Below are 16,304 nucleotides of genomic sequence, written 5' to 3'. Positions count from 1 at the left end.
ACTAGCACACACTATTGAAGACATACCAGATTTATATACAGGAGAGGCTGGCAATTCAAGAGCGGCACAGCCTGCTTAGTTTAACGTAGGCAGGCACCCAAGAAGAAATCTGTCTATCTAACATATATTGAATTTTATTATTACTGTGGCTTTGGAATTATTTCAGACATTCCCTATCTATGCTTGCTTTGACCTTATATTCTATGTTACTAAAACTGTATTGTCACATCCGCTCGCCGCTTTGACCATGTTTCACGTCTTTTATCCTCCCTTCATTGGCTCCCCTTCCGCATCCGGTACAAGCTTTTATTATTGACTTTCAAAGCCCTCCATGGATTGGCCCCTCCTTACTTATCTGACCTTCTTTCTCCTTACATTCCTATTCGCACCCTCCGCTCTTGTAGTCAAGGTCTCCTGTCACAGTGTAGGACTACCACTGTCCCCTCCCGAATTCGTCCCTTCTCACTTGCTGCCCCTTACTCCTGGAACCTTCTTCCCCCACATGCACACCTCATCACTTCTCTACCCAGTTTAAAAACTGAGTTAAAGACTATATTGTTTAGAGAAGCATTCCCAGAGGCTAGCCCCTCTCTAACCCAGGAAGCCTCCTTTTAACCATTAATTAAGAAGCCAAGCACTTCCTCCAGTCCATCTGCCTTGGTCCAGGCCTCAGAGGTGGAGAACTGCTGGACCTGATCCCATTCCCCACCACCACTCCCTTCTCCTTTTGTGTCGTGTCTTCTTAGATTGTAAGCCTAAGGGCAGGGAACCGTCTAACTAAAAGACTGTATGTACAGCGCTGTGTAAATTTACAGCGCTTTATAAATAAAGGTTAATAATAATAATAAATAACTGTCTCTCCATAAACTTTGTGGTTAAAAACATCTGCTTATCTTACTGATGCTTTTAAAAATAAGGGGTTTTCAATATAGAAAAGAGCTTGGGAATGTGTCAAGGTATTAAAAAGTAATTCTGCACATCCTATTTGCTACAGTCAGGGAAGGCATCAGATTATATTAATTAGTATTAGGAGTTAGCAATATTACCAGCTGATGTGGCAGTAGACAGATTGGCACAGGGAATGTGACACTTCAGTATGTTTTCTTTCTGCTGCCAGAGTCAATAGCAGACTACATTAGGGCATGGCCAGCAAGAGTATTATATTTACCTATGCAAAGGGCATTTCCCAACCCCATATGCCCCACTCACTCTGCAAGCTGGGGAGGTTTGCATCCTCTGGCTTGGTTTTCAGCAGATGAGGAAGGCGTGTGTACCTGTATCCAAATCCACAGCCCTATAAGAGAAGGGGAGAAAAGTGTGGTGGGGGGAGTTCCTTAGAAGATTGCTGATTATCTCCTACAGCAACACCAAGACTTTCCCACCAGAAGGAGATAACAAACCTTCAATGAATAAAGTTAAGGGAGAATTCAGGGAGTTCAAACCAAATTCTAGTTCAAACCAAACTACAAATTCCAACTAAATGGAGTTCTCCCCCTGTGTAAAAGTGAAAAAGTAAGGGGAGAATCTTTTCTTACTCGCCACAGCCGTACAAGGATCCAGTTCGTCTGGGCCCAGGGTCTTTGCTCATAGGGGGCAAGTAGGTTCCTCATCATGGATATACGCCTGCCAGAATAAAACAAAACAGGTCAGCTCCCCGTGAGAGGGGCAGATGCCAGGGAAGAACAGGCAAGGGTAACCCAAGGCAGGATGTTTACTTTACTTCAGAGTGAAGAAATAGAAGCACAGTGTGAGGAGACAAGGGAGAAGCAGTTTCCACATGCACACCAAAGGGATTTAAAAGCACAGGAATTATGCCTGGTTTCAGAAATAGAAGATAAGATCGTTTCTCTTGGTACAAGTTATTATTCAGGGAAGGAAGAACCAAAAACTTACTGTTCTTCTGGAATCCTCTCTACAGCACAGAGTGAGTGAGGGTAACAAACATAGCTGGCCAGTGCTTGCATTAGGGAGTCTCTGATGTCTGAATAGGGAAACAGATCGGATTTTAATGAAACAGCAGATATACCAGTAAGATAAATTTCCAGAAAAATACACAAGAGATTATAATGCATTAGTTCACTACAGTGCTGGGAGGCAGAGAAAAAACCAAGAGACAAGAAATCAAGATAAACAGATACAAACAAAACTGCTGTCAATCCCTGAAATTATCCATTCTTTCTGCACCATATTGTGGTATTTAAAAATTACAAGGAAGATTCTTTAGCATTCCAGAAGTGTTAACTGAAAATCAGAGAATTAACAAGCCATACGTTTAGCCTATTCCTTCTACCCACCCTGGCTCCAAAATAAGTATAGTCAGATTTCACCTCCAAAAAACAAGAGCTGTCTTACCAGTGCCCACAATCCTGGCGTCAGCAAAGTGCTTGGCTAAAATGGCAGCAAGGCGTGTCAAAGTCTCTTCATAGCCTGAAAATAAAATGTTCTAGACAGTAAGGTCATAAAACATAGACATATCCTATAGCTACAGAATCCATGAACCTCAGCCTAACATAGTTTTCGAATTTGCTTTCTTGTTTAGCTCTCAGATTGACCCAGCAAAAACATGAATGAAGCCCCTTTTGCCTGGGTCTGGAGAACAGCCTGCAATCTGTCTGAAAATCTGAGAGAAAAAGTTTGTTCAGCAGCTCCTAGTGTTGTCACTTCTCATTCAGCACTTAATTACAAACATGGGGATTTCCTTAAATTCAAAAGATTATGTCTCCTAAATGTAGCAAAGATGCAAGATAACAGTTATTGTTCTATCTTTCAAGATGGCTTTGAGTTGTCAACTATTAACCTAAAATAAGAATATACATGCTACACTGATGCATACATGTAATGCATTTTCCCTTAGATCAGAGGAAGAAAATCAATGACCCTGCAGATTTCACTTTTCCAGTTCCTATTAGACCCAGGCAGTACGCCCAGTGGTGAGGAAAGACGGTATCTGTAGTCCAAAACCCATCTGAAGGGCCACAGATTTCCCACCTGTGCTTTAGATTCTTGGGAGTGCAACTAGATATTGTGAGAGACAGTGTGGTGTAGTGGTTTGAGATTAGAGTACCACTCTGGAGTCCAAGGTTCAATTCCCCACTCAGCCATGAAAATCCACTGGGTGACCTGTGGCAAGTCACACATTCTCAGCCCCAGAAAACCCTATGATAGGATCACTGTAAGTCAGAAATTATCTGAAGGCACACAACATGGATGTTGACAAGCTGGAGCGTGCTTTGATTGTGTCTTCCTGCTTGTCAGGGGGTTGGACTGGATGGCCCTTATGGTCTCTTTCCAGCTCTATGATTCTGTGAACAACGACAAATGTATTGTGTACATCTCCCAAAACAACATAACTGCATGCTAAGAGAAAACATTGCACAATTCAAAACCTGGGGAAGCAAGCAAATATAATAATAGGAACTTGAAGAAGAAAAAGAGGAAGACAGCAAGGTTTATTTTTGCTTTTGTGACTTTAGCCGTCCCTGGTAGTCAAAAATAATGAACAGTCAAGTAATCAGTACCACAAAGCTGTACAGTAAAACTGGAAACAAACATGAAAAGACACAATATCCTCCAGACTGAAAAATGCTGACACATTGCAACTGCATGAGGTCAAGGGACCTGTGCCTTGCCTGAAGCTTTCAGGGGCATTAACCAAAGATCAGATTAAGGGAGCCATTGAAGCCAACTGTCAGCCTGCCTTATTGCTCTAGTTGAGCACAAAGACTTCTACAATAAACACCACAGTACATGGGGTATCGTTTTTCGAGAAAGCCAGCACAGAATATTTATATTACTTTTTTTTTAAAAAAAAAGGCAAGGCAACAGATGTTAAGACTTTTAAAGAGGAACGGAAATTTACTCCATATCAGTGGTAGAAAAGAAATCATGCACACCTCACAGCTGGGGATAATACTTGGTTAATTTCCTTCTCTGGGACAGTCTGGCTGGAACACACAAATGTTCATTGCAGCTATAGAACTTCACATCATATGTGAGGCAAGATCAGAAAGTGCACTTGAAAAAGCTCTACGTAGATGTGCACTATGGCAACATGATTCTATGGTGATAAATCCATATGGTTTCTCACACAATGCAAGTCAAAAAAGCTAGTATGACAATGAATAAAGTCTTCCCCAAACTAGTGCTCTCCAGATGTCTCCTCAATCAAAATGAATGACTTTTCTTCTTATTCCATTCTTCGGCAATTGTTTATGTATCCTCACTTTCTCCTGTTTTGTTTCATATCAATAGTTTGTACATTTATGTTACCATATTACTTGGAATGTTCCAGTGTAACATAGCTAAGACAACAAACTGATAGAGAAACATTTTAGCCTTGGAAAATATGTGGCCAGGCAGTAAAGCAGTTCATCAACTTCAAACTAAAGAATGGAGCATTATTTATTTACTGTGCATCAGTATTATCAAATTTAGAAGCTTGCAATCTCTTGATTAACTTTGTGTCTGCAAATTGCAGGATGCATGTGTGCTAGTAGTGGAGGTGCTGAGAATTGATAATATCTCCAAATATGATAGCGCTGGTCTTTCATTGGATAGTTTTCTCTTGAGCCTTGTATTCTACGTGAAAATTTTGTTTAAAGACCTTCTCCTTCTCACCTGGAAGCTCCTCCATGCTGTTGACTGGGCTGAAATAGTTCTTGAGAGCACTGTATGTATTCATAGCCACACTCAGATAAAATTCAGGCATAAATGCAAAGAGTGAGCCAATTCTGTCTCCATGTTCAATAGTGCGTATACACACCCGTAGCAACCAGTATATATCTTGCATCTTTTCCTGTAAAATAAGTAATTCATAGTTAGTTTGCATTTCAATTGGCAGAAGAAGATATGCATTAATCAGAGCTGACCTGTATTTAACAGCTCACCTGATAGCCACAAGTAGCCAGCAATTTCATGGAGGCAAATGAGCAGGCAGGCAGGCAAGTAGAAGAATTAATTACCCCATTCCTTCTCCAGAAAACATAAGGTAGTTTTTGTGCTAGCCATAGAATAAAGTCTCTTCCTTTATAGAGAAACACTGAATGCTAATGATACTGGTGGTGTACTGATGTATGTATTCTTCCACCAACCAGTCTGGCTAATTTTTTTAAAAAAATAACATTCCTTGATGGGGTTCCGTAGTGAGCAGGGAAGCTCAGACCATTATCCTCTAATCAGGGTTTACTGAATTTTCAAGCATCCCTTCCACTCTCTTACCATTTTTGGATTCCATTTGGGAGGGTGGCGTTCCAGAAAAGGTAAAAATAGATGCCACTCTGTTCGGTCATTTGGAAAGGAAGCACAGTCCTTTGTCTCCCCAGCAGTTACCTACGCCATGCTCTATGAAAAATAAAGTTAATTTTTATTATAGAAAATAATCAGTACTGAAATTCAAGATTTCTATACATTGGACTTCAGATTTTGTATGAAGTCAGCACTGATTTTTTTCTATAGTAAAAATAAACTTTACTGAGCTGCACCAAGAAAACTACAAAACACACACAGCACCAATACAGCTCCATTCAGCACTAGTTAAGCCTGAGCTGAAATACTTTAAGCAAGGCATTTATATTTTACCTTAATTTCTAGAACTTTACCTCTTACCTTTGAATAAATAGTAACATTGATCCAAGCAAGCCGGCGACTCAGGTGATTAAGCTTCTCAGAGAAAACCTTTTGGCTCTTCAGCAGTTCTTCATAGATATCTCTTCTCTGAATTGGGAACAGAAAAAAATATGGAAGAACAATGCTGTATACCTTTCTCTCTTTTCTGAAATATGTACACAATAAGCTTTCCAACTTAATAAATGACTAATCATATTTGAATGGTTTTCTTTTATTCTTGATAGAAAATATGCACTGCTACACAGGATCAGTAACCACTAAAGTGAGATCAGAAATATTATAAATCCCAGGAAAAATGTGGTTAACTACAATATATACAAATTTTCAAACCACAAACATCAAGGAAAACTGAGCAGGAAGCATTTGCACCATAACAGTTAAATTACAAAGCTGAGAATTGTTTCTGGAAAATGATTGAGGTCCACTTGCTTAAAAATGGTTTGCACATGTCTACTTGCCAGAGCAGCATACTGGGGAAAAGAAGAATATATGCAGAACTGTGACAGTCTCTCCCTTTTTTTAAAAAAAATTGATATCATGGAAAGGGAACCATGATGTTGCATGAGACTGTGGTGGCATGTTAATTCTCAAAGAAGATGACAATCTGTGTGAGCTGTTTTAGTGTGTTGGCTTCTGGTATATCATTGGACTCAACATGCTTAGCTTCACACGTTTTGCAGAGGCAGGGGCTCAAAAAGGCCTGCAGTTTAGAACTATAATTGAAATTTTAAAGGAAGCAGATTTTTATAATTATAGGTAAGAGTCAACCTGGATTCAGTTCTTTGAGATCTTTTGCAAAGTGCAAGCTCTTAATTTAGCAGCATGTGGTTCTTCATAATAGCACTTAAATAACAGCTAGGTATCAAAGGAACTGAGTTCATCATAATTACAGAAGCACCACATGAAACAATCATTTTATTCTACCCAAATGGATATTAACCCATCATTACTTCTCAGTTAGAGACATTAATCAGGAAATTACATTTAAGCCTGTAAGAGTAGAGCACTGATCAGGGCCTAAACGATTCCCATGTAATGCAGTGTTCAAGTGATGTAAGAAAAGCACAGCATGGAGGCAGTATGAGCCTACTTTATGGGAAGGTGAATATAAGAATCCATATATTGTGTGTATAATCAATGTAAAGCAATTCTAGATGTCTCTAGGAATTCTAGTAAGTGTGAAGGAATGGCTACAATCATTCCTTCCTTAGAAGCCACATGAATCACTTTTAAAGCTGAAAAAAATAGCTTCTTACCCTCTTTGGGCATCGGCTAATCTTTTCTTCAGTGTCCTTCAATGCCAGAGCATACTCATTCACATCATCAGAAACACCTACCATCTGAAACACAAATAAATATCAAAAAAGCCAGCTTTCCTAAGCAAATTACAGCACATATGGCTTATCTGCCAGAAAAAAAGGAAAACTTAACATGAATATGACAACATAGATACTTTGCAAGGTCCAATATCACAAGGAGTCCTCTCACCAACCTGTTACTATACCCAGACAATGCAAAATCTACTAACTCAAGGGCAGAACTACACACAATAGTCAGAGATCCATGACTTAGAAACGGAATAATTGCCAAACAGCAGTAAAACAGGCTGGAGAGCAATTTTGAGTAACACTTCATCTTACTGTTGTGTTACCACCTGCAATCCTTTTCTCCAAAGCCATTCCTCTTCAACGTCTTTTTCTATATCCCCTGTATTTTGAGTTCCCCTTAGTGGGAAAAGAGACAGATTGGAAGTCTAGCATCCCATCTCCAACCTGCTGCTTCTCAACTGCAAATAAATGCCCCTCAATTGTTTACTGCGGTTTCAAAAAACAAACAAATAGATCTGCCATCAAAGATACAAAGCAAAGAAGCATAACAATTTAGCACAGTGACCCTAATGGATACTTCCCACACTGTCCCAGAAGGTACTGATGTCTTAGTTAGTAGGTATTCTAAATCCCAGTTGTGAGAATGGGGCAGGACTAAAAACTTTCCCGAAATGAATCCTCCTCACCTTACCAAGCTGCTGATGCACGCTGAGGTTGTACATCATGACTATTCCATCCAAGATTTCCAAAAGAGAGTTCTCAGTTATTGCTTGGTCTGGCTCTTCAGCAGGTTTCCCCAATAAAAGGCCCTCATTTCCATGGCTGCCTTCAACTATCATGAAAACAGAAGAGATTTTTCTAAGCAAGGCATTGCTGACAGAGTGAAGAAAATGGACAATAATGGTTCTGAATATCCATTTTGATATTTTCTCTTTCTCTGCTCCCATACCTATTTTACTCTGATGTTCTTTCATGTCATCTTTTCCAAAGCCATCTTGAAATGAAAAGCAATCCCAGGTCAGATTCAGCTGGGTTTTTTATTTTTATTTTTCTTTTTATTTTTTTATTTTATTTTTTTGGTTCTTTTAGGTGTATTCTCCCTTATTGGTTCACTTCCCTTTGTCTCGCTTACCCTGTGGCATGTTTATCTGAATAATTATCTCACATAAATTTACTCCCTTGTACTTTTTCCAAATTATCTTAATCAATAACAAAGAAACAGGTCTCTTGTGCTGTCTTTCCTTTAACTAGAAGGTTGAACTGCAGCACAAATTCAGGGATGCAAGTAACACATATGAAACCCTGCTTACACTGCATTGGCTCTTAACATAATTTCTAGCTAACTGTTGGGATCGTTGTTGGATTTTTAAAAAAATTGCCATATTCTCACAGCACCTTTCAAACCTGGCCCAGAATGTAGTACTCACTGTCTTCCTCTGTCCGTTGCTCCATGTTCAATGTCCGGACTTTGGCCTTCTCTAAGGCACCTGGTGACCGCCTTGGGGTCATGAGACTGACAGCTGCAGTACTGAGGAAACGGTTTGCTCGCCCCAGGGTGGGTGAACTGAGCCAGCTTGGCCTAGCCAAGGCACCTCCAATTGCCAATGCAGCAGCTGGACGCTAAGAGAGAAAAAGACAGGCAGAGAGCATTCAACTATGTCAGTTTTTAATCTGAAGAACAAATGAAGCTAATTTAAACCATGCACCAAGCAGTAAACCACAGATACCATCATTCATAGGAAAAAGTTTCTGAAACATTTTGTTCACTTGCCAGACTCTAGGAACATATGATAGATCTTCTAAAAGTAAGCAGAGCAGGGCAAGTGCAAGTGATATCCTTATTAGTATATTTTATAGGGTAATTTTGTTTTGTGCCCAAATGCCACACAATCAAGTTTGAACAAACTCTAATCAAAGCTGGATGTGGAATCATTTTTTATAAGGTTCAAATGGCAGCCACAACAAACTTCCTTCAACCAAGCACAAAGTATTCCTGTGTATTTTTAACAGTGGCATCTATGACCATCTATGATATTGTGTCAGAGGCCGAAGGATATTGAGTCTTTGTAATTTTCAGCGTTCCTAACAGATGCCCCTGTCCCCTGTTTAAATAGTTTCAGTGAATAAGAACTTATCATGTTCACAAGCAATCTGTTTCATTGTTGAACAGCATGCCTTGTTAGGACATTTCTCCTAATATTTAGCTGAAATCTAATTTACTGAAATTTCCACCTGATGGTTCTAGTCCTGCATTTGGATTTCTCCCCCTAATCTTCTCTTCTCCAAGCTAAATGTGCTTGGAAAAGGCAAGCTACTAGGCAGCCTTAGCCAAAGATATTATTAATAGAGAACACAGATGAGACCAAGCAAGAAGAAGAAAAACATTATTTTCTCTTTGCACAGTATGATTTCTGTATCTTAATTGTTTTAAATAATTGAAACTCCCATCTCAACAGAGTTTGCAGCAAAATGTGATAACAACCTTCATGGACAGGGACACTTCCCTGGTATTAAGAAAATTCAATAGTGGCTGGTCGTGCCATCTCTTACCACACATTTTCTGGGTTATAAAACCTACTGTAGGTTCAAATTTAAAAGAACCCTTACAAATGTTACCACACTCTGTGGGACACACTGGTATTCATTACTTCTGTTTTAGCTTCCAGGAACACCAAAAGCAATGCTTTACAAACCTGATCACCCCATCACTATGCTGACTGATATTCCATCCCCATGACATCCATCCTTTCTCCCAGACATACAGCCTAAGGATCTCTTTTTTAAACTATTTGCAAATTGCAAATAAATAAAAGTTGCAGATCTCTGTTTTCACTCTTCATCAGGCTTTGCAGAAAGCAGAAGCAGCTCAAAGGGTGAGACTCACAGAAACCCCAGATGAAATGAGACAAAGAGCAATCTCTGCTCTTTTTGTAAATTCCAATATGAAGTAACAGCAGATCTTATCCCTTCTCCTAGTTCTCTGTGCATGCCAGAATACTTAGGATAGGCAATAACGTAGGATACAAATTTGTAAGAACTATAAATAATACAAGATTACCAAATTAAATTAAAACACACAGATTTTTATACAAAGGCAAGTTACATTTTTTCTTCTATTTGTTCTTTATTAGAATTACCAAGGTTAGGGAAACAGCAAAGTCACTGCTAACATCACTGGCAAAGTACTAGTAAATCCAGCTCCCGAGCACTCACCACGATTTAGGGCAGAGATGGACAGCTGCGTTTGTGCGAGGGAGGAGGGGAGATTGCTAAAACTGCTTAATTAGGTATTAAGCATACCTAATTTAAAACAAGTACTTTTGTACTTGAGGCACTTTCTTCTAAGTAAGTGTGGTTAGGATTACGATTCCAAAGAAAAATGGCTATGGGCGGGGGGATGTTGTACTTAAAGATGTTAAGGGGCTTTGGTGGAGCAGTGGTTAAATGCCTGTACTGCAGCCACGCACTCACAAACCACAAGGTGAGTTCAATACCAACCAGGGGCTCAGGGTCAACTCAGCCTGGCATCCTTCCATAGGTTGCTAAAATGAGTACCTAGCTTGTTTGGGGCAATTAGCTTACACTTTGTAAACCACTTAGTAGACTGGTAAGCGGTATAGAAATGTACTCGCTATTGCTATTGTAGTGCTTTCCCAGGGACCACTGGAGCAACTGCTGCTTTATTGGGACAAAAAGCATTCTTTAAAACTCCCCACTATATCCTCAGGAGCCACAACGGACAATTATGCCATGTTTTGGAACTTCTGGGCTGTTTTAAGCCAAGAAGACCATGTTTTTGTTTTTTTTGTTTTGTTTTGTTTTTCAAATGTCCTGCTTATGTCCTGCTTGAAAAATGGCCTCCTGTTCCTGACCCTGAAACAGCCTAGGGAAGCAAAGCATAAGAAAACAACCCCTCAACTCCCACAGGAACAAGAAGGATATTTTATAAAAAAAAAAACAAAAACAGAAATCTGCTTTTTGCCATGGTGGGAGGCGTGCCAAGGACACTGGAGCCTTCAAAAACAGTACTGGATGTCCACAGGCCATACTCTTCTCCACCCCACCCAATGTTAGAAGCAACAGCAAAATGCTTTTATCAAATATTTTCCATATTCATGGAGTAAGAGTGCAATACTGCTAAAGCTGCAGAGAATTTAGGTTTTCATTAGATCTGGTGATGCAGGGAACTTCCAATCATCTGTCATGATTCCATACCAGGGCTGAAATCTGCCCAGTTTAAATTAACCCTAAACAACCTAGGAATCTATAAAGATCATTGCCTGGTGCCAAAAGCAGTTACCAGTCATTATCTCTAGCAAAAGCATTCTATTTTTTTGGCTGCCATAATTGAGAGCATGTCCCTGGTAGCCATATGGCTCCACTGAGGTTTTTTTCCCCCCTTTCAGAACTTTCCCTGATTTAGATATTTCCAAAGATGCACTCTTAAGACCATGAATTAGGGCAAGCTTCTGGCTAAGATACCGTCAAACTGGTGCACTGACACAGCATTCAACAATTTACAAAAGATTAATTTCTTATATGTAACACATGCAACTTTGCTTGCTGTTCCCACTATCCTAAACAATATCTACTTTCAGAAACAAACTAACACAGATACAATTGTCCTCCTTCCCTATGAAGGGACTTCTTTCACTGAGACCTACTTGAGTTAAACTTTGACCCATTTCATGCAGCATTGCTAGGCTCACTTGTGCGGTTGACAGTGCTGACTCTTCATCTTCATCAAGATCATCCATTGTCACAGCCTGAATTTCTGCAGGGTCAATTAGAATATTTGCCTCTGAGGCCAGGTCATCTGGGAGAATAAAGGAAGCAATTATATCTTTTAGAAGAGGACAACTGCATAGGAGTATTTGCTGCTTCTCATTCAGTACTTTTAGTATCAAATCAGATGTGTTAAAAACCCTCTATGGTTGGAACTACATATTGTGAGTAATTCTGAGTATTCTCTTTTATTCAGTAAAGCAGCTGACTGTGATCATCCCTAACCAGCATAAACAATTATAGCCAAAGAATATCTGGAGATGAAGAACATTCTATTCTCATATTAATTGGTATTGGACAATTACATGCTAGTGGTCAAATCATCATCCCTGTGTGAGTTAGATTGCAAGGATTAAGTATGCTTTCTAAAGGAAGCTCCATACAGGCACTGTATTGTCATGTTTTATCATTATTATTTTTAGGCCACTCTAGAAATTCACACTGCAAGAAATATAAAAATTATTTAAATAAATAAGATGTGCCATCATGCAATTGTACTACAAGTATTTTCAGACCCTCTTTTTTATTTTAAGAGCTTCTGTTTCCTTTTTTGCCCTTCCTGATATTCCCTAAAGGAAATGACAAATCCTTCTAACTAGAGCTGAAAATAAGAAGCAAACAAAAAAATTAGGTAGTGAATCCTAAATCTTTCTTCTGGAGCAACTAAGGCAACATTTATCAAAGGGCCACACAAAATGTTTCAAATATGCTTGTATTTCACATTCTCTTATCTTTGATAAACATATGGCCAAGCAGCCCTAGTGCCCCCCAAGCCTGGCTCTGCTGATCTGAAGAGCACCTGAGAGAAGAAAAGGGGAAGTATTAATCAGGATTTCACAGATGTAGAGTCATCAGCTGCCACTTTATCTCCACGTCCCAGGAGACATCCCAGTTCTTGTTTTTAGCCTCTGTGGCCACATTTATACCCTGGAAGGGAACTGAGCTATTTAAATTAGCTGGAAATATTTGTATACAAATTAACAGTCAAAAAGATTACCACACTTGTATCACAGCTGCTGTTTAATATTTGAGTTAAAATATGTCGTCTGCAAGGAAGGTCAAAAGCAAAGAAAATTTAGCTGGTGAGGGCCATGTCAGATGCTTAATTAGCATCTACAAGTTATGGTCATTAATGATACCATAAGCTCACCTTTTTAATCATTAACAGAGAGAAAATATTAAAAAGGTTTTTCGTCACATTAAGAGTGCTAGAAATCAGTAGTCTACAATGGGGCTTTCTAAACAGCCCTTTGGGACGTCCGGAGGACGTCCCATTTTAAAAAAGGGGCGTCTCTTTTAGACGCCCCATGTCCTAGTACGGACTCCGTCCGTACAAGATGGCGCCGGCCATTCTACATGGCCAGCGCCATCTTTACGTATCGGACACACAGCATCCAGACGCGTCGCGCCGCTGCTGATGTAGCGAGCGCGCCCCTGGCGCCTCGCTACGTCGCAAACACGACGCAAAAAGAAGCTCCATTTTGGAGCTTCTTTTTTCGGTCCGCGCGGGAGTCGGGCCGTCTGAAGGCTCCGGCTCCCCCGCGGACCTTCTGGCGGCGGCGGCAGACCGCTGCAAAGCGGCGGTCTGTACCCCGCCTAAGAAAATTCAAAAGGAAGAACCAGAGCTCATAACCCTTCAAAACTATTAACTCTGTGACACTATCTTCATACTTTTCTACCTCTCAACTATTTATAATACTTTACACCTAAGTTCTTGTGGCAGGATTGTCAGAGGAGACTAGAGTGTATCCAATCGAACAAAGATTAAAGCTTATTTTAGGGCTTATTCTATAGCAATAGAAGCAGCAAAGGCATTTTTTCCTCTGCCTCTTTTGCATCTGCAATGAGCTGACCAGCAGAGCCATTTCAGGTAGCCAGAGGTCTTTTACAAACAGGCCCAAAAGAGGAAAATCCAGATCACTTCATTGTGAACAACTTGCCCAATACTTTGCAGATAAAACTGCTTGGATCTGCTCTGACTTGGATGCTAAAATTGATACAATTCCAGTAGACATAACTCTGACCCCTGCTTTTCCAGTGACAATGGATACTTTCCAATTTGTGCAGCCTGAGGATGTAGACAGGACTGGAGAGGCAATAGCCACCACATGTGTTTTAGATCTTTGCCTTACTAGCTTATTAAAATGCTAGAAGGGGTAATAATAATAATAAAATTTATTTATACCCCACCTCTCTGTAAAACACAACCGGGGCATTTTACAGGTTAAAATATTCAATCCCAAATCCTACTAACTCCAAATAATTGGGTACAGGGAGTGGTTAATGCCTTGTTAAAACAAATGAGAGTTCTGGAAGGAAGCTCTTTAAAACCATTACTGAAAAAGCTATCCCTGGAATGCACCATTCTGGATAATTATTGGCCAGTCTCTAACATTCTATTTTAGGCAAGGTTCTGGACCATGTGGTGGCCTTTTAGATTCAGGGGTTTCTGGAGGAATCTGAGCTATTCCAATCTTGTTTCAGGCCTGGTTATGGGACACATATAGCTTTAGTTGCCTTGATGGGTGACCTAGACCAGGAGCTAGAAAGGGGAAGTGTGTACCTATCAGTTCTGCTGGACCTCTTAAGAGCTTTTGATACCATCAACCATGGTATCCTTCTGGGTTGCCTTGTTGGGATTGGATTAACATATACATGAAACTGCTAGGCAAGGTTGTCTGGAGTTTTGGGGTTCAGTGCCATCTGTATGCAGATGACATTATTCCCTTTTACCACAAGCCAAGGAAGTTGTTTTGGAAACTCCAGCTGGTCCGAAGAGTGGGTGCTGGTTGCAACTGCTTCACAGACTGCCAGTCCATTTCCAGGCACAGTTCAAAGTGCTGGTTATGAATCACAGAACGGAATCGTAAAGTTGGCAGAGACCACAAGGTCTATCCAGTTCAACCCCCCTGCCATGCAGTAACTCTCAATCAAAGCATCCCCGACAGATGGCCATCAAGCCTCTGTTTAAAGACCTCCAGGGAAGGAGACTCCACTACACTCCGAGGGAGTGTGCTCCACTGTCGAATAGCCCTTACTGTCAGGAAGTTCCTCCTAATGTTAAGGTGGAATCTCTTTTCCTGTAGCTTGCATCCACTGTTCCTAGTCCTAGTCTGTGAAGCAGCAAAAAACAAGCTTGTTCCCTCCACAATATGACATCCCTTCAAGTATTTAAACAGGGCTATCATATCACCTCTTAACCTTCTCTCCTCCAGGCTAAACATACCCAGCTCCCTAAGTCGTTCCTCATAGGGCATGGTTTTCAGGCCCTTCACCATTATAGTTGCCCTCCTTTGGACACGCTTGTTTCTCAACATCCTTTTTGAATTGTGGTGCCCAGAACTGGACACAGTATTCCAGGTGAGGCCTGACCAAAGCAGAATAGAGTGGCACTATTACTTCCCTTGATCTAGACACTATACTTCTATTGATGCAGCCTAAAATTGCATTGGCTTTTTCAGCTGCCGCATCACACTGTTGACTCATGTACAACTTGTGGTCTGCTTGGACTTCTAGATCCTTTTCACACGTAGTCTCGTTCAGCCAGGTGCCCCCCATCCTATATCTGTGCATTTCATTTTTCTGCCCGAAGCGCAGTACCTTACATTTCTCAGTGTTGAATTTCATTTTGTTAGCTTTGGCCCACCTTTCTAGTCTATTCAGGTCATTCTGAATTTTGATCCTGTCCTCTGGGATATTTGCCTCTCCTCCTAATTTGGTGTCATCTGCAAATTTGATAAGTATGCCCCCAATTCTGTCATCCAAGTCATTGATAAAGATGTTGAATAGCACTGGGCCCAGGACAGAACCCTGTGGGACCCCACTGGTCACTTCTCTCCAGGATGAGCTTTAATAAGCCCACACGGATCTGGCCCCAGATATTTGAAGAACTGCATTCTTCCTTATGAACCAGCCCATGCTCTGAGATCTGCTTTGTAGGCCCGCACCATATGAGGGCTTGCCATCTGCGGACTTGAGCTCACACAATCAGCAAGCCGGGGAGACAAAACAGCACACGCACCGGCACACCACGATTAGAATCAACAAGATTAGAGGTCCTGCAGGTTTTTTCATATGCGGAGGGAGTCGGTGAACAGATTTCCCATATATACAGTAGCAAGGGCCCACTGTAATGCCATCTTCTTATGTATGACATGACAGCTTATAGATATTGCTTTAAGTCAGGTATCTTGATTTAGTCAGCTGCGATGTGAACACCCAGCATGCCAATGCACACAACTCACAATTCAATCCCATTTTAACCTTCCTATATGTGAGTGAACAAATCAGCAATAAGAGTATTTTGTATTACATCCCAGGCAGCAATCATGATTAACCAGACCCGTTGGCACTGGTAACCCAACTACAAAACCTAGATATCCTCCCATCCTTATTTGCTTAAGCCCATCTAACTATAAATTCTTGGCTCAGTTGTAAAACAAAGCTACCCTGTCTTGAACTGTTTACCTACTCATGCAAGAGGAAGGATGAAGTACAAATGAATGGAGCAAACGTGGCCTCATCAAAGATTATTAAGTGAAGATCCCTGCTTTAAAGGTTATCCAA

The 16,304-nt window shown here is 40.6% G+C and overlaps 1 protein-coding gene across 5 annotated transcripts in view; it reads right to left on the bottom strand.

The window, feature by feature from the left end:
- The window catches only part of RNF123 (ring finger protein 123), a 152,785-nt gene that overhangs the window by 92,471 nt on the left and 44,010 nt on the right, over nucleotides 1-16,304 (bottom strand). For 4 of the 5 annotated variants that reach the window (XM_042452202.1, XM_042452207.1, XM_042452203.1 and 1 more), the window contains exons 22-31: nucleotides 11,618-11,769; nucleotides 8,381-8,573; nucleotides 7,640-7,785; nucleotides 6,882-6,965; nucleotides 5,605-5,712; nucleotides 4,618-4,795; nucleotides 2,353-2,427; nucleotides 1,894-1,981; nucleotides 1,536-1,623; nucleotides 1,210-1,294 (exon numbers count right to left, since the gene is read on the bottom strand). In XM_042452202.1, the coding sequence (XP_042308136.1) occupies nucleotides 1,210-1,294; nucleotides 1,536-1,623; nucleotides 1,894-1,981; nucleotides 2,353-2,427; nucleotides 4,618-4,795; nucleotides 5,605-5,712; nucleotides 6,882-6,965; nucleotides 7,640-7,785; nucleotides 8,381-8,573; nucleotides 11,618-11,769 (1,197 nt within the window). The remainder of the gene's footprint in view (nucleotides 1-1,209; nucleotides 1,295-1,535; nucleotides 1,624-1,893; nucleotides 1,982-2,352; nucleotides 2,428-4,617; nucleotides 4,796-5,604; nucleotides 5,713-6,881; nucleotides 6,966-7,639; nucleotides 7,786-8,380; nucleotides 8,574-11,617; nucleotides 11,770-16,304) is intronic. The other variant, XM_042452206.1, reaches the window with a different exon arrangement.

This window comes from Sceloporus undulatus, chromosome 2 (assembly GCF_019175285.1).
Source record: "Sceloporus undulatus isolate JIND9_A2432 ecotype Alabama chromosome 2, SceUnd_v1.1, whole genome shotgun sequence".
Taxonomy (NCBI): domain Eukaryota; kingdom Metazoa; phylum Chordata; class Lepidosauria; order Squamata; family Phrynosomatidae; genus Sceloporus; species Sceloporus undulatus.
Note: the sequence above shows the minus strand (reverse complement) of the source record. Positions and strands in the feature narration are given on the sequence as shown.